This window comes from Carlito syrichta, unplaced genomic scaffold (genome assembly GCF_000164805.1).
Source record: "Carlito syrichta isolate Samal-C Ts95f unplaced genomic scaffold, Tarsius_syrichta-2.0.1 Scaffold130554, whole genome shotgun sequence".
Classification (NCBI taxonomy): domain Eukaryota; kingdom Metazoa; phylum Chordata; class Mammalia; order Primates; family Tarsiidae; genus Carlito; species Carlito syrichta.
This window is the reverse complement of record NW_007074650.1, coordinates 438,978-464,016: the sequence shown is the minus strand read 5'-3', so window position 1 is coordinate 464,016 and position 25,039 is coordinate 438,978. Positions and strand designations below refer to the sequence as shown.

At 39.9% G+C, this 25,039-nt stretch overlaps 1 protein-coding gene across 1 annotated transcript in view; it reads right to left on the bottom strand.

Moving 5' to 3' along the window:
* Positions 1-25,039, bottom strand: part of DCLK2 (doublecortin like kinase 2) — a 178,879-nt gene that overhangs the window by 24,296 nt on the left and 129,544 nt on the right. Inside the window, exons 6-8 of the mRNA XM_021708076.1 lie at positions 13,701-13,773; positions 12,774-12,882; positions 10,905-10,962 (exon numbers count right to left, since the gene is read on the bottom strand). Of these exons, the coding sequence (XP_021563751.1) occupies positions 10,905-10,962; positions 12,774-12,882; positions 13,701-13,773 (240 nt within the window). The remainder of the gene's footprint in view (positions 1-10,904; positions 10,963-12,773; positions 12,883-13,700; positions 13,774-25,039) is intronic.

Sequence of the window (25,039 nt, the reverse complement as noted above, 5' to 3'; positions counted from 1 at the left end):
TTGTCCTTTTTGTCTTTGCTATCATGAATCTCAAAGCTAAATTTGGTGTTCCGATACAGTAGTAAGATGCCTTATCCACAGTTCAGGATACCACTTAAAGTTCCTCTCTTGTCCTGGTGCATCTGTGCATACATGTATTTTTACTCTAAGCCTCCTCAAATTCTTTTTGACAATAGTTGGAGGTATAAATGATAACAAATGAATAAACACGCAGAGGAAATCTGCTCTAAACTCCCACACTTGGTGGGTGGTGTTTCTTGAGTCCTTAATACACTTGCTTGTTCAAGCAGTCACTCAAAAAATGCGGGCAAATGACAGTCCAAGCAGTCACTCAAAAAATGCAGTCAAATGAAGTAGGGGAAACAGAGGAACCAACATTTACTAGGAATCCAGCCACTGTGCAAGTCACTGGTGTAACGCTTTAACACTTTATCCTTAGAACAGTCCTTGGCAGTTGTGTGGACACCCAGATTTCTGACATCCAAGCCCACATATCTCGTACCACACGCTGTCACCTTTCTCAAAATGAAAATGATAGATGTAAAGCGGAAAATCTTTAATTTCTCGAACAGATAAAAACAAGTGATAGCATCACATGGATGCTGTGCAAGGAGGAGAATCTATGCTTTCTTTTAATGAATAGGGCTGGGAAATCATTGACTGGCTGAGGACTCAAGGCAGTTCTTTCAGGTGCCAGCAAACCATGGTGGCTAAGAAGCCAAGGACAGTGTCTCCTACCTGTTTCCAAGTCCCATCTGTCTCAGTTACAGAGCAGCAGTGCAAAGCAGCAGACAGCGCCCCGGCCCCTCCCCAGGGAAGCAGCTGTACAGCCAACCCCTTGTGGTCACAGAGACAAAGGAAAGCCTTGGCAAACCCTCCACAATGCTTCGCATATTTTGAAGCTTTTGGATCATCTGTGCCAAGCATGTCCTTAATCGCACTAAAAAGCAGGGTTGAACACACTTTTGTGAACGTGAAACAGCAGGCACATGAATTTAACTCATTTTATGTGAAGTAAAGACAATAGCAACTACCATCACTGTCATATATTAGGCTTCCCATTTGAAAGCTAAGTGGATCTATCACTTCAGTTCTCCTCCTTGCTCCTCACTGCCTCCAAAGCTGGAAGAGTCTATAAATTTGCCTCTCTTATGGGCTTTGCTTGTGATGCTAATTTAAAGGGATCTATGTAAAATAATCCCCATCACCAGTACCCCAAGAAGCTCTCTCCAACGGGTGTTAAATAAGATGTCTGGCACGTAAGGAGACTACAACTCCCCAAAGTTATTAACTTTTGACAAAGGCTCAATGCAAGTCTTCTGGGATACATTGTGGAATTTCTCCTAAGGGCCATCAGCAGGGTTACGTTGCACATATCGAACAAGTATTGCAGCAACATTCTCTCCACTATTACCTATTTGTTTCCTGCATTCTACTTGATAATGGCTAGTATTCCAAGTACAGAGGGAATGTTTTTGTTAGAATACAGAAACTGTTGGCCCTTGTTTCTCAACTTCTTTCTATCCCTAGAAAATTGTCTATGAAGGAACAATCTATCCTTTAAATGAACCATCGAGAACCATCATCAGAAGCAAAACAAAAGTACTGCACCAAGATCTTTATAAACATTATCTTCCCGTTTCTTATGCAACCCATAGGTAGTTCTTGTTTTTAATGTGTAAATATTCTTTCTAGATTATATTTTCCAACAGAATATTCATAAATAGAATATGAATATCACTTTTGTCTTGAACCATACCCAACTTACATTATTCAATCACCTGCCATTATTTATGTTAAGTGATTCATGACTTTGACTCCAAGTAATTTACATATGAATCATTCATGGCAGTGTTCCATGGTTCTGTGTGAGAGTAAGTGACAAAGAAAACTGCTAATTTGGCAAAGGATACTGCCTCATCTTTGGTCACGGTGATTTTTAGCAGACAAAAAGAGAGAAAGGGGGGAAAACACTAGGAAAGAAATCAACTCTTCCAACCCAGACTAATCATCTTACCTCCACCCATCCCTGCCCCACAAAGCAGTCCTTTCCCTGTATTCTCTCTCATGAATGAACCTGGATGCCCTCAGCAGAAATTGAACTCCTCCCCAATTCATCCTTCCCTAACCCTCTAACGTATCCACAGTTACCACTGCCACCCATCCACCTCCTCAGTGGTCTCTGCATCTATCCATCTATCCCTCTTACCAACCTCTCACCTGGACTTCTAGACAGTAGCACAGGTAGTTTTCTCTGTCTGGAACTTTCTTCACCTACTTCTTGGTGAACTCCTGTTCCTCAGGACCAGTTCAGAACTCTCCTCCTCCAAGGAACCTCCCCTGCTCACTCCAAGCTGGGTCAGGCACCCCTCTCACATGTGGTCACCGCCACCTATGCTGGCTCCGATCACAGCTCTCAACTTACTGTCTTTTAATCTCTGGAACAGAGTACTTGTGGCAGTTTTTGTTTAGCTTACTCTCTAACAACTTGTGTGGTTAGTAACACACAATAGGTACTGAAGTGCTTGGTGAATGAATAAACTAATCATATCCAACAGTGGCTTTATAGCTGGCATCTGTTGCTTAGAGAACATTGCTAAGGATAATACAGTAAGAGAGAGAAAGTGTTCAATTCATAAATTCATATGGGACTTCTGTGGTAAATATATACAACAGACTGAATAATGGCCACCCAAAGATATCAAGTCCTACTACCTACAACTTGCAAGTATTACCTGATTTGGAGGAAGGATTTGTGCAAATGTGATTAAGGATTCTGCAGTGAAGAGACAACCCTGAATTATGGGGGTGGGAGGGTGGATAAATGCCATCACAAATTTGTTTTGTTTTTAAGTTGGAGTCTCATCTTACTCTGTCACCCAAGTTGGTGTGCAATGGCACAATTATGGTTCACCACAGCCTCAACTTCCTGGACTCAGGTAATCCCTCCACTTCAGTCTCTCAAGTAGCTGGGACTACAGGTGTGCACCACCACATCCAGCTAATTTTTTGATTTTTTTTTGTAGAGACGTGCCCTCACTATGTTGTCCAGGCTGGTCTCGAACTCCTAGGCTTAAGCAATCCTCCCACTTTGGTCTCCCAAAGTGCTGGAATTATAGGCTTGAGCCACCACAGCTAGGTACAAGTGTTCTTATAAGAAAGAGGCAGAAGGAGTCCCATTACCAAGTGGGCAAAAGACATGAATAGACACTTCTCAAAAGAAGACATATGAGCAGACAACAGATACCTGAAAAAATGCTCAGCCTCACTAGTCATCAAAGAAATGTAAATTAAAACCACACTGAGATACCACCAAACTCCAGTCAGGATGGCCATCATCAATAACTCAAAAAACAACAGATGCTAGAGAGGATGCAGGGAAAAGGAAACACTTCTACACTGTTGGTGGGAGTGTATACTTGTACAACCTCTGTTGAAAACAGTTTGGTGATTCCTAAAAGATCTAAAAATTGACCTTCCATACGACCCTGCAATCTCCCTACTGGGAATATACCCGGAGGAATTCAAATCACTCTATGAAAAAGATACCTGCACACGCATGTTTATTGCAGCATTATTCACAATAGCAAAAACATGGAACCAATCGTGCTGCCCATCAAGAGGGGACTGGATTTAAAAATGTGGTACATATATATGATGGAATATTATGCAGCTATAAAAACAGACAAAATTATGAACTTCGCAGCAACTTGGATGGACTTAGAGTCTATAATACTGAGTGATCTATCACAGAAACAAAGAACTGAGTATCGCATGTTCTCATGCGTAAGTGGACCTTGAATAATTATCATAATACTATAAGAAAAGGCTTGGCAGTAGTGGGAAACTGCCAGGGGAGGGGGGCACACACCTCATCAACAAGGGTACCTGCATAATGAACATTTGTATACCTAGCTCTGAATTGTACCCCACATCTTTAAAATTAAAAATTAAAAAAAGAGAAAGAGGCAGAGGAAAATTTCACAGGAACAGAAGAGGAGAAAGAAACACACAGAAGAGAAGGTGACATGAAGATGGAAGCAGAGACCGGAGTGATGTGACCACAGCCCAAAAAGATGGTCAATTACCAGAAGCCACTTAGAAGCAAGAAATAGACTCTCCCACTAGCCCCAGAGGAAGAGTGGATTTCTGACTTTCAGTTCCCACAACCATGAGAGAACAATTTGCTGTTGTTTTAAGCTACCAAATTTATGTCAATCTATTCCAACAGCCTCAGGAAACTAACACAATATATACTTTTGGATTTATGTCCTGCCTGGGCCCATGTAGATGATGAATGCAAAATCGTACAAGGTGGGAAGAGAAAGAAGGAACACTTCTGAGCACCATAACATGAAGCTCAGGACTTTGGGCACTGTAGAAATTCATAAATATTTATTTAGAGTGAAAGAGAATATTAGAACTGGAAGAATTCTCAAATTTACAAATACCATAGCCTCCTCCACCGCCTCCATAAATCTGTCCCCAAGGCAGCTCTTGCAATAATCTCCTACTTAGAAGGAGGGCCCAATGTGCTTTCCATCCTCAGAGCCTTTGCCCAGGCTCTTCTGGCCACCTGGTAGGCTGTTCTTTCATTGCTGCCTGTGAAAATTCTACCCACTGTGCTGCTCCTGTTCAAACACTTTTTGCTCTATGGTGCCTTTGCCTCTCCCACGTACCCCCCCTGAACTCCCATAACACTCTTTGCAGGATTGGTATTAATTGATATGTTAAATTATCCTATTCCTAGCACACTGTATGTCACACAGAATGCACACCAAATTTTAGGCGAATGACTAAATTAATCTAATAATACTCAAGTATATTATAGCTAAGCAAACAGAAGACAAGGAAGAGCAAGAATTTTTCCCAGGTTCTTTTTTTGTTTTTTTTGTTTTGAGTTGGAGCCTCATTCCTTCGCCCAGGCTGGAGTGCAGTGGCACGCTCACGGCCACCCCAGCATCGACCTGCTGGGCCCAGCAATCCTTCCACCTCAGCCTACCAAGTAGCCGGAACTGCAGGCAAGTGCTCCCATGCCCGGCTAAGTTTTCGATTTATTGTAGAGATGAGGTCTTGCCAAGTTACCCATGCTGTTCTCAAACCCATGGGCTCAGACAATTCCCCTCACCTCGGCCTCCGAAAGTGCTGGGGTGACAGGCATGAGTTTCCCAGGTTCTTATTATATGAAGAAATGAATAAACTGAACTTAGAGAGTGAACAAGATAGATTGGCCAATGTACAGGTTATGTAACCAAACGGCCCAAAAGTCCAGTCACTGTTCTGCCTTGGTGCGACTTTTTGGAATTTTGTTAGTCTGATTCTCTGTTTCCTTATCTGTAAAACTGGTACGTTTGTTTTGCAAGTCATCAAAGGTAACATGAAAAGTTCCTATATATCCAAGCCTGCATAAGTAATACATTTGAACAAATGGCGGATGTTATTTTCAGCATTATTAAGTATCAGTATATAGCAGAAGTGACCAACAATACCTTAGAGAATGGTGACTGAATGCCACGGTCCAAATTTGTTAAGCTCTCTATACCACTTTTTTTGGTAAAAATAAAATGCAATGGGAAAAATCAGCTTATGTAACAAATCAAACTTTGAAATTATAACTTTATAGAGTCAGCATGAAAATAATTGTTGAAATAAGTAAAATACAAGGATGGAAAAAGTATATGATCATGGATTATAAAAATAGAATAATATTCAATGACTAGAAAAAATAAGATCCAAATGTTTAAAGTGACCTATCCATTTGCCTCAGCACAGTATACCAGACTACATTTTTTTGCACACAAAGTTCTTTTTTCAACTACAGAAACAGCTGCTTAAGTTTTAATCAGGTAAACAATATCCTTACATAGCAACTATTTTTTTTACTTTTTTGAAAATTTAATACAGTTGTATAGAATCTGGCTCACCAAATTGTGACACATTCTGCTTAAATTACAATACCAGATGGAAAGAGTAACACATATGGAGAAAAAGCTGGTGCAGTTGAAAAATATTAGCAATATTGTTAAAAGAACAAAAGCACATAGAATTACTTATAAAAATGAAATATAAAGAAAAGAAAAACCTTGGCCAGCTGCAGTGGCTCATGCCTGTAAATCCCAACACTTTTGGAGGGAGAAGCAAGAGAACTGCCTGAGCCCAGGTGTTCGAGATCAGCCTGGGAAACTTGGTGAGACTTTGTCTTTACAGTAAATTTTTAAAATTAGCCAGGCATGATGGTGTGTGCCTGTAGTTCCAGCTACTTGGAAGGCTGAGTCAGAGGGATCATCTGAGCCCAACAGCTCGAGGCTGCAGTAGCCATGAGCTTGCCACTGCATGCCAGCCAGGATAACAAAATGAGATTCCAACACAAAAAAAAAAAAAAAAAAAAAAGAAAGAAGGAAAAGAAAATACTCCCTATTCAAAGAAAAGGAGGCATTTTGCATGGTCTGTGCTTCATTAACTATCACAACATAGTAAAAAAAAAAAAAAAGAAGAAGAAGAAGAAGAAGTAAATGACAGATTTACTTCCTGGATTTTCCATTCTGGGGCTGTGAAAAGATTTTTTCTGAAACTTTACCATATTTAAGTTTTCTATTAAAACTAACCAATTTTGTAGAAGTCTAATGAAGACTAGTTCAGAAAATTCATAACTATAAGATGACTATTACAGTAAGTCTTGCTAATTTAAATTCTAAGTTCCTCTAGTAAAGTAATAATGTTAACAGTTAATATGTGTTAAGTTCTTATTATATGCTTAGCACAGTTCTATGCTTTCAATGCCTAAATTTAATCAATCTTCATAATAAACTTGGTCTTAGGTGTTATTATAATCACATTTTAAAGGAAGAAGCAAAGGCACAGAGGGGTTAAATAATTTTTCTTAGTTTACAGCAAGAAGAGGCAGCTCCAGGTTTAAACTGCATATAATTTGGCATTGTCCAACAGAAATATAATGTGATCCATATATGTAATTCTAAATTGTCTAAGAGACACATTTAAAACGTAAAAAGAAGCGAATAAAAAAATAACTTTAAAATTATAACTTATGAACCCAAAATGTCCCCCAAATACAAAGGTATTAATAAAATATTTCATATTATTTTTTTCAGTCCTAAGTCTTGAAAATTAGCTTGTTTTTTTTTTTTTTTACACTGACAGCATATTTCAATTTAGGCTAGCCACATTTCAAGTGTTCTGTGGCCATATGTGGCTAGCAGATCCAGTGTTGGACAATGCAGTTTCTACAGCCTTTTCTCTTAACTGGTAAGCTACCAAAAAAGAAACTGAAAAGGTCTTTGTCATCACTGTCAACAAATATTTGTTTTTCAGAATTAAAAACAAAAATCAACTGGGTGCGATGGCTCACGTCTGTAATCCCAGCACCTTGGGAGGCCGAGGTGAGAGGATTGCCTGAGCCCAAGGGTTCGAGACCAGTCTGGGCTACTTGGTGAGTCTTCATCTCTACAGTAAATCAAAAACTAGTCAGACATGGTGGTGTGCACCTGTAGTTCCAACTACTTGGAAGGCTGAGATGGAAGGATCACCTGAGCCCATCAGGTCGAGTCTGCAGTGGCCTTGAGTGTGCCGCTGCATTCTAGCCTAGACAACAGAGTGGGACTCCGACTCAAAAAAAAAAAAAAAGATCGTTTCACTAGATGCAGAAAAAGCATTTGATAAAATCCAGCATCCCTTCATGATAAAAACCCTCATCAAAACAAGCACAGAAGGAACAGTCCTCAAAATAATAAAAGCTATATATGGCAAAGTCATCCTGAATGGAGAAAAGTTGTACACATTCCCCCTCAGAACTGAAACAGGGCAAGGATGTCCACTTTCACCACTATTCAACATAGTACTGGAAGTCATAGCCAGAGCAATCAGGCAAGAAAAAGAAATAAAGGGTATTCAAATTGAAAAAAAAGAAATCAAACTATCTGCACACTGATGATATAATCTTATACCTAGAGAACCCTGAAGAAGACTCCTGGACTTGATAAATGAATTTGGCAAAGTTCTAGGATACAAAATCAACACACACAAATCAGTAGCACTGCTATATACCAAGAGTGACCAAGCTGAGAATCAAAGCAAGAATTCAATTATATTTACAATAGCAGCCAGAAAGCTAAAATACCTATGAATATATTTAACCAAGGAGGTGAAAGATCTCTACAAGAAGAACTACAAAACTCTGATGAAAGAAATTGCAGAGGACACAAAACAAAAGGAGAAACATCCCATGCTCATGGACTGGAAGAAACAACATTATTAAAATGGCCATATTACCCAAAGTAATCTACAGATTTAATGCAAGCCCTATCAAACTACCAACATCATTTTTCACAGAATTAGAAAACAACAATCCTAAAATTTATATGGAATCAAAAAAGAGTCAGAATAGCCAAAGCAATCCTAAGCAAAAAGAACAAAGCTGGAGGCATCACATTTCTCACTTCAAATTATACTATAAGGCTGTAGTAACCAAAACAGCATGGAACTAAAACAAGAGCAGACACATAGACCAATGAAACAGAAGAGATAGTCCAGAAATATACCCAAATACCTATAACCAACTGCTCTTTGACAAAGCAGACAAAAAACATACAGTGGGAAAAGGACACCCTATTCAACAAATGATGCTGGGCAAATTGAACAGCTAGCTGCAGCAAAATGAAACATGATCCCTGTCTCTCCTGATATACAAAAATTAATTCAAGATGGATTAAAGACTGAAGCATCAAACCTGAAACCATAAAAATCCTAGAAGAAAACCTAGAGAAAACTCTTATGTACATCAGCCTAGGCAAAGAATTTATGGCTAAAACCCCAAAAGCAAATACAATTAAAGCAAAAATTAATTAAGCGGGACTTAATTAAACTAAAAAACTGCACAGCAAAAGAAATAATCAATAGAGCAAATAGGTAACCCACAGAATGGAAGACGATACTCACAAACTATACACATGACAAAGAACTAATATCCAGAATTTACAAAAAAACTCAAACAAATCAGCAAGAAAAAAGCAAATAACCCCATTAAAAGGTAGACAATAGCCAGGCGTGGTAGTACGCGCCTGTAGTTCCAGCTACTTGGAAGGCTGAGGCGGAAGGATCGCCGGAGCCCAGCAGGTCGAGGCTGCAGTGGCTGGGAGCGGCCACTGCACTGCAGTCTGGGTGACAGAGTGAGGCTCCAACCCAAGAAAAAAAAAAAAAGTGGACAAATGACATGAACAGATATATCTCAAAAGAAGATATACAAATGGCCAACAAACATTAGAAAAAATGCTCAACAACACTCATAATCAGGGAAATGCAAATTAAAACTACAATTAGATACTGCCTTACACCAGTCAGAATGGTTATTATTAAAAAATCAAAAAACAATAGAGGCTGGCATGGATATGGAGGAAAGGGAACACTTATGTATTTATGGTAGGAGTGTAAATTAGTACAACTTCTATGGAAAGTGGTATGGAGATTACCCAAAGAACTAAAAGTAGATCCACCATTTGATTCAGCAATCCCACTACTAGGTATCTACCCTAAGGATAGGAACTGAGGTTGTTATATATAACAAAGACAACTGCATCCGCATGCTCATCACAATTGTCAAGATATGGAATCAACCTAATGCCCATCAACTGATAAGTGGATAATAAAAATGTAGTATGTATACATCATGGAATACTATGCAGTCATAAAAAAGAATGAAATCATGTCCTTTGCAGCAATGTGGATGGAGCTGGGGATTGTCAATCTTAGTAAACTAACCTTAGTAAACTAACTTCGAAACAGAAAATCAAACACCACATATTCTTGCTCAAATGTGGGAGCTAAATGGCCACAAAGATGTAAATAACAGACACTGGAGACACAAATAAGGGGGAAGTGGCAAGGGATATCAGGGTTCAGAAACTATCTATGGGGCACAACATTCACTATCTGGGGAGTGGGCTACCTGAGGCCCAATCCCCACCACTGCATAATATGTCCACGTAGCCAACATACATGTATATCCCCTGAATCAAATTTTTCTTTTTTAAAGTTAGTTATCCATCCCAGGAGTGTAGAAAAAAAATGTTTTTTCAAACAAAGTTAAAAGCATTAGTAACTCTATAAGTATTTCATCAGTTGATTGTTTTCCAGCCCCAGTTTGAGGGTGGGACAGAAAACAAAGTTCATCTTATCATGAAGACAATTCCTGAGTGTTTCTGTTCATCTTGTATTAGCTTTTGTTTCAAACGATCTTTCCAAGGAAACATGAAATATATTTTTCCTTAGGGGCAAAGGGCAGATTTGTTTCCTGACAAGGATAATAATGTTCTCTTCTGGTGCAAAGGTTGGGCAGCTTTTCTAACAGCCACCCGCCCCGCCCCCCATAGCTCAGGGTTCCTTAACTATGACACAAACCCACTGTGTGTACATCATTCACCTGGGCCCCTCTGCATCACTTTCGTGGGACTTGCGAGGTAAGATGAATCACTGCAAACCTTAAGCTCATGCTACTTCCTGTGCCATGCGTAAGAAAGTCTTTGGTTTCTGACCCAGGAACCTTGTGTCTTCTACCAGCCTCTTTGAAGCTGAAAGGCTAGTTTGCTAGTTTGACAGTGATGTCTCAGACTCCTCATAGTTCTTGATATACTTCATGAGTGTTGCTAGATTTTGAAATAGGCATCTCTCAGAGAAAAGAACCTACATTTTTTAGTTAGGACCAAGATCAAATCAATTTACCATTTCAGAATTAAAGTTTCTGAAAAATAGCAGAAAAAACAGGCTTGACTGCTTTTCTCACTATTATGGGTGGTCTTTCTGCTATGATGGTCTTGGCAAGTCCCCACTTAAATTTCTTCATCACATCTCAAGATATTTCAGTTTCTTTTATGAAGCAGTTCTGTTTACTATACCTTTCCACAACATTTGGCTTTGTCTATAATCTTTAAGGCAAACTCCTTTCCAGTAGACCTATGGAATAATCAGAGAAAGGCCATTTAAGACATAAATCAAATCAAATCTTTTACAGACTCAGGAAAGAAAAACTTGGCTTCTTCCTCATGAGAGAAATGTACCAATGGGGAAAAAAAACCAAAGTCAAACTGTATGTTAATTAAATATCCTTTTATAAATATTAATAATTATAATATTAAGTAACTCATATTTAAAGTATTTAGATTCTGTTGTATCAGAGACAGACAAGAAATAGTTTTTCTGTACTTCAATCTCAAAATAGTCCTCTTAGGAGACAACAAAATTAATACAAATGGATCAAATTAACTAAAAATTTTATTATAAATGTATCTTTACATTAATCTATTAATCCACTAATCACATTAGCCTATAATTCAAAACTGAAAACTCCCCAGACTTTCAGGATCTATTTCTCAGCCAAAACTTAAGTTGGGATCTGATTGGTACCTTATTATTCTGACCTTTAAATGCTCTTATCTGGCACTAGAGAGAACATTTACTTAGATGTAAGAATCTTGATTTTATTATTTAATTTTTAATCACCTGTAACATAATTTAACCTGAACTGTCAAAAGTATCTTTTAGTATAGGAAAACAGTTCAGGATTCAGAAAACACTGCAGTATTCTTTGAATATATTAGTTCTCTCAAGGGTGGCTGCTTTTGCCAGGTGGTCATTGTAAACACTGATGAAGCCTAGCTTAGAAGAGGGACTTTTATTTAAATTGCTACTTCCATAACATAAACCAATCCTGACTCAGATTTCTAAGGAGTTTTTAGAGTCATATTTTAGAAGCTTATTTTGTTACTGAGGTGGCAATCTGTGTACCAGAGATAAGTAAGGCTTTGACAACAGGGAGTTACCTTGTGGACCAATATAAGGAGTACTAAAACTTCCCTGGAGATGTAACAAAATGGAAAATCTGTAGTTACAAAGCCTTCTGAAAACTTCCCAACAAAAAATAAAAAAATTAGCCAGGATCAGTGGCTCAACCTGTAATCCCGCGCCTTTGGGAGGCTGAGGTGAGTAGATTGCCTCAGCCCGCGGGTTCGAGACCCGCCTGGGCAGGCGAGACCTCATCTCTACAATAAATCAAAAAATTAGCCAGGTGTTGTAGCGCATGCCTGTAGTTCCAGCTACATGGAAGGCTGAGGCGGAAGGATTGCCGGAGCCCAGCAGGTCGAGGCTGCGGTGGCCGGGAGTGGCCACTGCACTCCAGTGTGGGCAACAGAGTGAGACTCCAACTCAAAAAAAAAAAAAAAAAAAAATTATCACTGACAACAGGTAGGATAGTGGCCCATAAACAATCTAATCTAAGCCTTTTCTGGTTCGATTATTTACAAAAGAACTGGAATAGGCTGATTCTGATCTTACACAGAGTCAGGGCTCATGTACCCTGAACTACTGCCGTATTCAATTAAGTATTAACTGGGAGGGAGGGCTACTATGAGAATTAAATGGCTAATACAAACATAGACTGAGAACAATGCCTGACACAGGTAAATGTAAGAGATTTTCTTTAAAAAAAAAAAAGACTTATTCTTTCCAATTTCCCTCTGGCTCATGGATGAGACCAGATATACTTCTCAGTCCAAATGCATACAAAACAATTTTATAATCTATGTGTGTGCATACTTTTTTTCTGTCAAACTGCTCGTGGGCATGCATAATGGCCCAACAGTAGACTCCTTTCCAGGAAAGGGGAAAAGAGACTTTCGAGAAAGACCTTTTGTTCATTAAGATAGGAATAAACTCCAAGGAAAAATGTACATGCAGGTGAACAAGTAATTATCTCCCCACCCACTCACTTGTCCATACACTCTTTGACTACTGCAAAATTGCCATCACCGATGACCTTCCCAATTCTGTACTTCTCAAGAAGAGTTGATGATTCAGAGCACCTGTTTCCATTCACACCTGCAAAAAAGGATACATACAAAGTCTAAAGAAAACATCAGCATTTTGTATTGATTCTTACATACTTGTAAAATAATAAATTGCTGTGAATTTATTTCTAAATTTATGGTAAAAATAAAAGTCTCTGAGTATATCTCCTGAAGAGAGACCCTGAATCACCAAATTCATTTTGACCTTGTTGGTTAGAATCAGAAACCAACATAATCAATAAACCAAAAAAAAATCCCTGAAACTTCAGTTGAAATAAATACCCTTGAGTAAAAAGGATCTGTAACTAAAACTTCTTTTCAAACTCTTGTCAATGCTAAAGAAAGGGGACGATGGTAGGAATTTAATCTTCGAAGTGTTTTCAATATTTCCCTTCAAGATTTTCTAGTAAAGAAGATTCTTCTCAGATAAGATGCCTTGTTAAGGCTAATTCCTGGCTCAAAGTTTTCTCAAAAAACTGTGTGTAGGAGGGGGGAGTTAAGATTGGTCCGCTTTTCACTGTGTGTCAGAGCCCAGCACATGGCAGACATCAAATTAAGAAACACATTTCTATCTGATTAAAAGAAAGGAAATATATTTATGAGTTGTGAGCATACCACCTCTTAAGAAAAACAAAGGATGCCCAGTCCAAGATTTGAAAGCATGATGGATTTTTACATATCTTGAATTGAGCTCCACAACACCCCCCACTAAGGCCAAATTGGCTGGCAGGTGACATGATCACGTCCCTATTCTGGAGGATCACCATTTGGCACAGGTGGGTTTTGGGTGGTCACCAAGTTTATGTGGATGATGTCCTTGGTTAAAGTCATGATCAGATTGAGAACTACCTTCAGGACTTATGCAACGATCAAGTTCAGGTCCACAGTTTACATTGGAAGAAGATCTGCCATGAGTAGAAATCTGCTGAAAGAGGAGGATGACTATTATTTACTAGGTTAAATTTACAAATCTTTAGCTAGCTAATCCTTAGATAACAGAAAATACTTACAGAATGAAAAAGTGTAATAATGAAGACATAGAAGAAGTATTCCCCTTCTTCTCAGCTCACCACCTTTCCTATATACAAGCCACACTAATGCGTTCCTTCCTTAGATATTTTCAATTCAGATTAGAAATGAGAAAAATTGACATTGTGTTACTTTTTTTTGGAAATTGGGTTACTTTTGACTTCAATGAAAGGAATCAAAAGAGACTATGACCACAGCTGAATAAATTATGTATGAGTGGTAAAATGAAGCTTAGAACTATAGATAATGCTAACAGTTCCAGGCTAAACACAAGGCTCCTAAGAGCGCAATCAATTTTTTTTTAGTTAGAGTCTCACTCTGTCACCCAGGTTAGAGTGCAGGGGCACACTCATGGCCACCCCAGTATCAACCCGCTGGGCTCAGGTGATCCTTCTGCCTTAGTCGTCCAAGTAGCCGGAACTATAAGTGTATGCTATCACACCCGGCTAAAATTTTGATTTATTATAGAGATGAGGTCTTGCCAAGTTGTCCAGGCTGGTCTTGAACCCCCACGTTCAGGCAATCCTCTCACCTCGGCCTCCCAAAGTGCTGGGATTACAGGCTTGAGCCACCACACCCAGCCTCATTTCACTTCTTTACAACAAAACATAACTGATGAGTAATGAAAATTTTTCAAAATTTAGTTTTTTTTGTTTTGTCCCGTTTTAATTTTGGCCACTGAGATCGAAGGCAATTCCAGAACCATCAGCACTCTGTGCAAGAGTGTCCAAAAGCCAGAACATCTAAAACCAAGGTCAGCCGGGCTTGGTGGCTCAGCCTGTAATCCCGTGCTTTGGGAGACTGAGGTGAGTGGATTGCCTGAGCTCGCTGGTTTGAGACCTGCCTGGGCAACTTGGCGAGACCTCATCTCTACAATAAATCAAAAAATCAGCCAGGCATGGTAGCATGCGCCTGTAGTTCCAGCTACTTGGAAGGCTGAGGCGGAAGGATTGCTGGAGCCCAGCAGGTCGAGGCTGCGGTGGCTGGGAACAGCCACCACACTCCAGTCTGGGAGACAGAGTGAGACTCCAACTCAAAAAAATAAATAAAAAATAAATAAAACCAAGGTCTAGTGAGGGGACTGACAGGGACACCTATAAGAACAGTCATAACATTCTCTATTCCATTCGCTACCCACAGCCGCCACCCTGCCTCTGGTCCTTTGGCTTCACTTGGCACCTCGTTGAAGGCTCCTTGGTTACTTTCAGTCTCTCCCATCCTACACATTATTGCCAGAGAAACTTTTCCTTAGGATAACTGGGATATTGCACCTGGGATTCAAAGGTCCCCAAATCTTCAGCATGGCATTCAGGCCACAATCTGTTCCTGTACTCACCAGTCCAATGTGTTCCCCCATCACTTTTTCTCAGGCCTTTTAAACTTACATTAATTCAGTTTCTTTTTTTTTGAAAAGTGACTTAAGTTTTCCAAGTCTTAATTTTCTGCTCTGAAAATAGAGATGGTAGCAGTACCCAACTCAAAGATTTGCTAGAGAATAAAAATTAGTTCATACTTGTAAAATCACACTTAGTATAGTCACTGATACACAACACTAACTCGATATTAGCTTATCAGGATCCTTCCTTAAAGCATCCAGCACAGTGCCTTGGAATGAGTGACTAAGAATGTTTATGAATCATTAAATATAAAATGGCTTTGGGAGACTTTCTGCTAAATAAGTCATTCCAAGTCTGTCTCTACTCTAACCCAAGCATTCCTAGACTGAAAATCGTCAGTCAAGATAATAAGATAACCAAATTTTAAGTTAGGATCAGTCAAACTCTTCATGGAATAAAAATCAGAATGTAGTTCTTCTGGAAAGTTATATCTCAAAAAATAAACAGAAGCCGGGCACAGTGGCTCACACCTATAATCCCGGCACTTTGGGAGGCGGAGGTGAGTGATTGCCTGAGTCCAGGGGTTTGAGACCAGCCTGGGCAACTTGGTGAGACCTTGTCCCTACAATAAATCAAAAAATTAGCCAGTGGTTCCAGCTACTTGGAAGACTGAGGCAAAAGGATCACCTGAGTGACAGCCCGAGTGACAGAATGAGATACTGATTCAGACAAACAAACAAAACCAGAAAGATCCCTGCTGAACACAGGTTGCTCCCAGGATAACCTCTAGGATAGGAGGGGGATTGTCAAAGCTTGAGAATGACAGTGGACAGTGACCAGATGACCTGCATGTCTAAATCGCAAAACAGCCCCAAACGCTCAGGCCATAGCCAGCTAGGTCAGAAATGGTCACTAGGCAGGAACCATCTCTCTTCAACTCTCAGAGCCTCAGGAAGTTGAGCAAGGTGCAGGTCCCCACACCCACTCTCGAGGTCCTAAGACCTTCTGTTGTCTCTTTTCTCCCTGAAGCCTGCTCGTCCTGGAAGCAGGTAGCAGTCTTACAAGTCCCTTTCTTGAGCTCATCTGAGTAAGTGCTGGTTTAGTGCAAGTTGATGTGTCCTGTCTGATGTAAGGACTGACTAGGAGGGAAGTCTCAGAAGGGGCTAAGATGAAGGCATTTTTACCTCCAGGCACAATTTCATGTGGGTAACTCTTTGGAGTATTTTCTAGTTAAGTTCTGTGAACCACTGTAACTTTCCCAATGTTTATTTTGATTAAACCCCCACCCCCACTGTATCCTGATCCCCTGTATGGCCTAGCAATTACAAGCCTGGTGTATGTTAGAATTCACGGGTGACAAGGAGCAGGGAAAAAGACCAGGAAACAGAATAGGTGCTTGGAAGCTGCTCCTCCAGTGACTACTGGGTTACAGTGGCAACTGGGCTGAAGCCCTGAGCCTGGGAAGGAGGAGGGGACCTCTTGGAAGTAGAGAGAGTACTGCACGGGGCCAAGTAAAAGGCTACTTTTAAGCACCCCTGACAAAGGTTTCACTGAATCATCAGGAAATGCAGCTTTCTTAGCAAATAATAATGGCCAGAACATTTTTCAAAACTCTCGGATTGACTGATTTTTTTTTTTAAGTGTTAAGACTTAAGCATTAAAAAAACAAAAACATATAGGATTAACAGAAGTGACTTATCCAATTATTTATCCAAATATGTTCCTTTATTTGAAAATAAAACTTTCACAAAGAGAACAAAAGAAGCATAAAAAATAAAGGGGATAATTTTATTACAGTGCAGCTGAACAGTGACATAATTAGACAGAGACAATTTTCCCTTCTCCGTCCTCACTCACAGTAACATGGATAGCAACAACCTGTATTGTTTTAAGGGCTATGACGATAAGGACACATAGCTATTCCCACCCAGAAGCTGATAATCTTATGTGGCGGGGTATGTGTACTTAAATCACTGCAGTGAAACCTTGATGTTCTGGGACAGGTGCTGATGGTTACAAATGAAACCGCAGAGTTGTGAGAGGGAGCCATTTTGCTGTGGCACGAATCTGCACTTGTATGCTTAAGTCACTCAGCTAGTGGTAGTTCATTTGGCTTCCTAGTAATGAAGCCTGGTTTTCCAGAGGTACAAGAAGAGCTGGGTATTCACCAAGATCTCTGGACAGATCTCTGGACAGATCACTGGCAGAGGCAAAGCATCTATTGTTCAGTATAAGGCAAGGCATTTCCAGTGCCCTGAGAGACAAACAGACAAAGAGTAATGAAAATGCAGGGGCTAAAGCCATGACTTCACAACATTCTCACCATTTCCTCTGCACATTTTTTTGTATTCCCCTGTCCCTTGTAAGAGAATTACTCTCTTGCTAGAGTAAACACTAAATTAGTACTCCAGAGATCAAACATGGCATTCATGATTAAGCCCATTCCTCTTTCTATTGTCAAACACAGCAATTTCTACTAAAATCTCTTAAAATGCTAATGAGCATTCAGGCTTCCATCAGCAACTGTGAGGCGGAGATGGCACAAAGCGCCTCGATGCTGTGTGCTGGTGAGGCCCCCTCCATAAGGCATAATGAATGGCAGCATCTGTGCTCTTTCAAGACACTGTCCATAATTACCAACTGGTTCAGAAGGATGGGATTATGTTTAGGGGTGGGAAGGAGAGGGGAAAGATTTCCTGATGAGCTCCTGACTGGTCAAAGAGGGAGGGTGACCAAGACCTAGAAGATGTTGCTGAGTGTGTTCACTAAGATCTGGTGTCCTCGCACTACCCACCTACTCCTCTGGCAGCAGTGGTTCCAATTTTATGAGTAAGCAAGGAAGAGAAAAGCACGAGAATCCTCTCCTGCTAAGAACTTTAAAAAAAAAAACCAACTTGAAAACAGAGCAGAAAAAGCTATTCACTGCTCTCTGCTGCTAGCATCCTTTAAAAAGGCTGATTCATGACTGATCAAGTACATCTGATGATGAGTAACATTCCAGCTTTCTATTAATATGTCTTTAGTCAGGAAGTTATGTCAGAAATTTACCTACAGTAAATTTCTTTGGTAAGCAGATTATGGCCATTTTTATGAACTTAAAATGTAAAGAGAAATGCTAAATACTACACTAAAAAAAGGTGAAATCTTGTTCAGAAATAGGCAAGTCAAAAAACAAGTAACAAGAATAGTTATTCACTGCATTATGGCATATTATTGACTTCTGAGTAGAATGTTAGACACCATTTCATTCTGATTTCTACAAGAGGAGGAAGAACTTGAACAGAATCTAGGAGATATTTTTGAGTACAGCAACTCAACTTTACTGCATGTATTTTGGAAAATGGCATCCCATTTCAAGTATTAAGCGGCTACCGCAAGGGTCAGAAACATTTTCCCTTTTTTTGGAGGAAAAAAAGTAATATTTTAGGCTTTGTGGATCATATGGTCTCTGGTGCAACTATTTAACTGTGCAGTTGTAGCATGAAAGCAGTCACAGACCATATGTAAATAAATGAACATGAATGTGTTCCAATAAAATTCTATTTAGGAAAACAGGTGATGAACTGCATTTGGCCAGCAGGCGAACTCCCAGTTTGCAAGAACTTTCTTAGGAAAGCTTTTCCTCCAACATAATCCTTATACTATTAAACTCTAGGACAGAATAACCTTCGAGGTATAGTTGCTTCCAGGAAGCAGCAGTTCTCTTCCCTGCATATTAGAATCACCTACAAAGACCTGAAAAATTTGATAGCAGGTTACACCCCAAATTAATCAAAAGATCCCTGGAAGTAGTGCCCAGATATCAGTATTTTTTAAAGCTCCACAGATGATCCAATGTATAGCCAAAGTTGACATCTGTGGAGGAAGTTTCTGACAGTGATTGTGATTAATTGTTCAGCAAAATCTGTTTAAGTTCACTCTGCCACTCATGCAGTACCCTAATCACTGCAAGTCATCTATATCCAAAGGACAACACTGTCTTCGTGAGAAAAGGAAAGACACTCATATGGTTTGCTGCCTCCTGCTTTGTGCCAAGTGAGTACTGACGAAGTTAGGAATTATCATCCTCTCCATTGGCCTGTGAAAAAAACCAAAGCTTAGAGAGGTTATGTGACCGGCCCGACCACCACAGCAAATGCAGAATCAGACTCTAAACCTGGGTCTGATTCTAGAGCCCAAGAGCTTTCGGCTAGTCTCACACTGTCCCATTCTCTAAGATCATGAGAGAAGTCCTGCGAGGCTATTAAACTAACCAAGGGTCGTCACCCAATTCCAGACTCACTGATCTAAATATACATTGTGGCATGTTTGGAATGTGTTTTCAGACCATATAACTACAGTATCATTCCTATAATTTAGGCACATGATATGCAAATTGACAAAAAAATTCATAGCCTTTCCTCACGTATAATTGAGGCACATGATATGCAAATTGACAAAAAAATTCATAGCCTTTCCTCACGTATTTCAAGAAAGATATTTTCTTTAAAAAGATGACTACTGAAAAATAATATTTTTTATTTTTTTAAAGCATACTAGATAGTGTTTGTAAATAGATTTGCTTCATTGTCATTTTCATGAGTTTTTTAAACATTAAAAACATCATTTCCAGGTCAGGCACAGTGGCTCACGCCTGTAATCCTAGCACTTTGGGAGGTGGAGGCAAGAGGATTGCCTGAGCCCACAGGTTTGAGACCAGCCTGGGTAATATGGCGAGACCTTACCTTTACAATAAATCAAAAAAATTAGCCAGGCATGGTGGTGCATGCCTGTAGTTCCAGTTACTTGGAAGGCTGAAGCAGAAGGACTGCCCCAGCCCAGCAGGCTGAGGCTGTGGTGGTCATGAGCATACCACTGCACTCCAGCCTGGGTGACAGAGGGAGACTCCAACTCAAAAAATAAAAATAAAAAACATTATTTCCATTAACTAGAAGGAAAGTCGGTATAAGTTACTACAAACGCTGAATTTAAGGACAGAAAGTAGCCAGGCTCGGTGGCTCAGCCTGTAATTCCGCGCCTTTGGGAGGCTGAGCCCGCAGGTTCGAGACCCGGCTGGGCAGCGAGACCTCAACTCTACAATAAATCAAAAAATCAGCCAGGCGTGGCAGCGCATGCCTGTAATTCTGGCTACTTGGAAGGCTGAGGCGGAAGGATCGCCGGAGCACAGCAGGTCGAGGCTGCGGTGGCTGGGAGCGGCCACTACACTCCAGTCTGGGCGACAGAGTGAGACTCCAACTCAAAAAAAAAAAAAAAAAAAGAACAGAAAGCTTTATTACTCTTACATTGAATTTCTGATCATTTGAAATACTCTGAGATAGTCCAGTATGAGTAACAAGATATGAACACAATGTGAAACAGCACCTAGAGGTTGGTAGCACAAGATGTATTCTTACCTGTAGCCATACCTTAGACTTGGTTTCATTTGGAAAAATTAGTGGAACTTGAGATTTCTAGTTGGTTAAGAGGGGTGAACAGAATCCACTCCCTGTACATGGATACAGTTTAAAAGAGCATCCAGTTTGACTGTCTATCAGAGAGGCTGTGTGGACACTAATGATTTGTGCCTTTCTGTTCTGAACACAGCCACCACCTCAGTTGACAACATCACCTGTCAAAACCAATGTAGAACCTCATCACATCCCTCTGAACACGCTTTTCAAGTAAGGTGTTGGATTTTGAACAACAGACAGGTGGTATGACGAGGCCTACTTGCTAAAACTGTCTGTAAGCTTTCACTGATTTCTGCGGTGCCAGGGTGGTGAAGAGGTGCTTGACTCTGCAGTTACAACTATGGAGGCTACTACAATTGGCCAGAACAACCTCTAAGTCTTCGAGGAACCCAGTTATCTCTAATGTACTGCCAAGAAGAGTTTCTAATAACCCTCCTTCATGAATAAGGGGGCATTTAAGATTAATACATGTGTTGCTTATATGCAAATAAAGTTCTTACTATTGGTCCTACTCATACACTGATTTGCTTGGCAAACTCTCACACAAAGTGCACAAAGATGGGCTTGAGCCCAGATGAGCAATCTACTCTCCAAGGAACTACATTTACTGAGCAACTACAATGTGCAACTCACTGCCTTTAGAGTCTGAGATGTATTGCTTTGATTTATTTTGTTAGGGCGTTGAAGTCTCCAAAACTGCTGAGTTCCTCTTTTAGTTTTTGTTTCTGTTCAACAAAATCAAAGATGAAGCCACCATTCGGTGTTTCTGGGGTAATGAAGAGTGGTCAGTCTCTTAGTATTGAAGGTTATGAACTAGTTTTAATTACAAAAGAAAAGCCAGAGCTCCAGGGAAAGCCGAAAATGTCTAAGGTCAGCAGCTACCGTGGATTTACATTTCACAGCTTCGAAAAGAAGTGTTCAAGTTCAGAAGGTCAAAGAGTTACATTTTAGCTCTGCCAATCAGGATGAGATACTACTAGCCCTTTCATCACACTTCACAAATCTGGAAAATCTTTCACCACCAGCAGACCCAGGAGACATCATCAGATAAAATATCAGCACATCAGACAGTTTATAATCTCAAGATGTTGGATAATGTTCCAAGTGTACTTTTTTCTTCCTTCTTTCAACTGACAAGAATGCTCAGAGCAGACAGCCTCCAGGCATACGCTTCAGCATCAAAACATGAGACATTTTATCCCTCGGTGTCCACAGATGTGCCCATGACTCTGGAGCCTTAAGTTACTACTGCTTTAAACGTCTTAAATTGGGACATGGATGATGAATTAAAGTTCAGGGAAATACTTTCTTCATCCATCTGGCAGCTGATGACACATTTACTACTCTTTATTGCCTATCTGTCCCAAAGAAAATGCTGTGATTTAAGCATAGTAAATATTCCTGCAGGGAAAATTATCAGCTAGATCGAAAGGACTCTGAGGAGATTGGGCAGAGGAAACAGATCACAGGCTGAGGTCAAGGAGAAAATGGAGAATCAGGAAGATGGGGATTAAGAGAAGCAAACAATATCAGTGGAGGTGGAATTCTAGGATTTGAAGAGGAGAAAAAAGAATGAACAGGGAGTGATCATTCTGGAGAACAAAAGGACTGGAAGGGGAACAAAGCAATAAAATTGATGAAAAGAGACTCTGACAGCCCTCCAAAAGGAGAGTGGACAGGAAGTGTGAGGAGGATATGATGAGGGAGAAAAGGGAGCACAGAGCAGACATTTTGGGTGGCTGATAAAGAAATAAAAATGGAGAAAAGGCTAGTGTAGTTGCCAGCCTCCAAAATGGTCCTCATGAGCCTTGCCTCCTAGTTTTCACACCCTTGTGAAGTCTCTTCCCATGCTGAATTGAATTCTCATGCTGAATGTGAAATCTCCATGCTTATGTGACTGCTAAGATATGACAGAAATCATGGAGCCTAGTTTCCAAGGTTAGGTCACAGAAAGGAAGGCTTTTGTGTGGCACTCTCTTCTTTTTCCAATCTCTTGCTTCTGGGGAAAGCCAGCTGCCATGTTCTGAGGGCACTCAAGACAACTTATGGAGAGGTCTGCACAGCAAGTGACCAAGGCCACCTACTAACAGCCAGCACCAATCTACCAACAAGAGAATGAGTCATCTTGGAAGTCGATCCTCCATTCCCAGTCAAGACTTCAGGTATACCTCTTGACTACAACCTCATGAAAGTTCTTGAACAAGAACCACCTAATTAAGCTGCTCCTGAATTTCTGACCCACAAGTAATATGAGAGAAAATGAAACAGACCCAGCTTCCCCATAGAACTAGTGGTTACTGTTGCTGCTTTTTTGTTTTGTTTGGCTTGGCTTTGAATAAACATAGAAATTGACCTTCCTGGCCTTAAAGTTTGAAAATTTTTTTGTCTTATCTGAGTTCCTTTCTTAAGAAAGTGACCCTCAGACCTATAGTATCAAGAAACTGAAATTTACCAGATCACCACATCCATACAGATCCCAGATCCCTCCCTAATTCCTGTTTACCAACTTCTCTTCCTTATCCCTCTTTAATTCCTGTTTTCTATATTCCTGACCCACGATACAGAGGGTGCCAAAAAACATATACACATGGAAAAACTGTATTAAATTGTAATACTCAATATATACTGATAACAAAAGATGAATACAAGTAATGTTTGACTTCTGCAATTACAAGAGGTGCTCAAAGTGGTTACCATCAGCATCCAGACACTTCTGATCATAGTGAACTATAAGTAATACATAGATAACATCTTTTAAAAATGTGTATACATTTTTTGGCATCCCAGGATAAACCCTTGACTTCAATGGGATGGGGAAAACAATTTGAGAAGGGATTTCCTATTCTCTTTGACTGATATCACTCAACTAGGAAGGCTTCTTCTCTGGAAAGACTTGTTTCAGTGATTGGCTTTCTGTGAAGAGAGCAATAGGATCCCAACCAAACCCCTGGCATTTCAGTAGCAAAAATAAATTTTTATTGTTATTTTAAGTTGCTAAGTTTGGAATAACTTGTTCCTATAAGAGTCATTTACAGATTACTGATAGTATTGGAATATTTGAAAAGGGCAGAAAAGTGGAGAAAAATGAAGGATAGAGTTGGGAGGGTAGGTCAGTAATAGAAAAGCAGAGAAGATCATAAAATCTGGAGTATCTCAATTTCTCTTGCCTTCTTGTACAATATTGCATGCTAGTATTTTTGTAAACGAAAAACTTCCTTCATGTGAAAACTGAACCTTAAACCCCCAAGATTTACAGCAAGAAAAACAAGATTATTATTCTATCTAATAAGTGCTTTCTCTATATTCACTCAATTAAAGCCAACCCCATGCAATAGGGCCAATTAAGCTCCTTTTCACAGACAAGGATTAAGGATGATGTGACTTGCCCAAGGTCACATAGTTTATGAGTGGCTACATTAAGCTCAATCCCAGACACTCTGACTTCACATGCTTTTAATCACTATACAAGTCAGTGTCTGTTTCCAGATGGGGGAAGCAGCAGACCCTGGAGGCAGCCTGGGGTTCATTCTTCTTGGAAGTGTTCTGTGGAGTTGCACACTAGGGGGCACTGTTTTCACCTTAATACTTTGGTCTAAATGGAGCAAGGATGTTTGTCCTGGTTCCCCTTAGTTTACCTAGATCAGATTTGAATAATCAGAAAAAAACTTTAAGAATTAAAGGAAGACAAAAGAAAAATAAACAAGAGTCCTGAGCAACTATGCAATCTCATAACACAGGCACAGTACAAGTTGGCATGAATTGGCCTTACAGCAGAGGCCTCTGGGCTCCCCATGTTTCTGACTGTGGGAGGCAGTCTGATGCCACTGAGGTAAGAGAGGCTGTGTTTGGCCTTCAGAAATACCTCCATCCTAGGTAACTATCACCATGAGTGGCCTTGCCCTTCAGGAAAACTAGATTTCCTAAATCCAAACAAAAGCGAATTCAAGTTCTACGCTTCTACACCATTGGTGGGAGTGCAAATTAGTACAACCTTTGTGGAAGTCAGCATGGAGATTTCCAAAGAACCAAAAGTAGATTTACCATTGATTCAGCAATCCCACTAGTATGTATCTACCCAAAGGAATAGAAGACATTATTCAAAAAAGACACCTTCACCTGGATGTTTATCACAGCACAACATATAGATGTGGAATCAATCTAAATGCCCATCAAGTGATCAGTGGTTAATAAAAATGTATAGATGTATAGATATTACACACACACACACACACACACACACACACACACACACACATGAATTATTATCCAGTGATAAAAAAGAATAAAATAATGATTTTTGCAGCTTGGATGGAATTGGAAAACATCACCCTAAGTGAACTAACCCAGGAACAGAAAACCAAACACCACATCT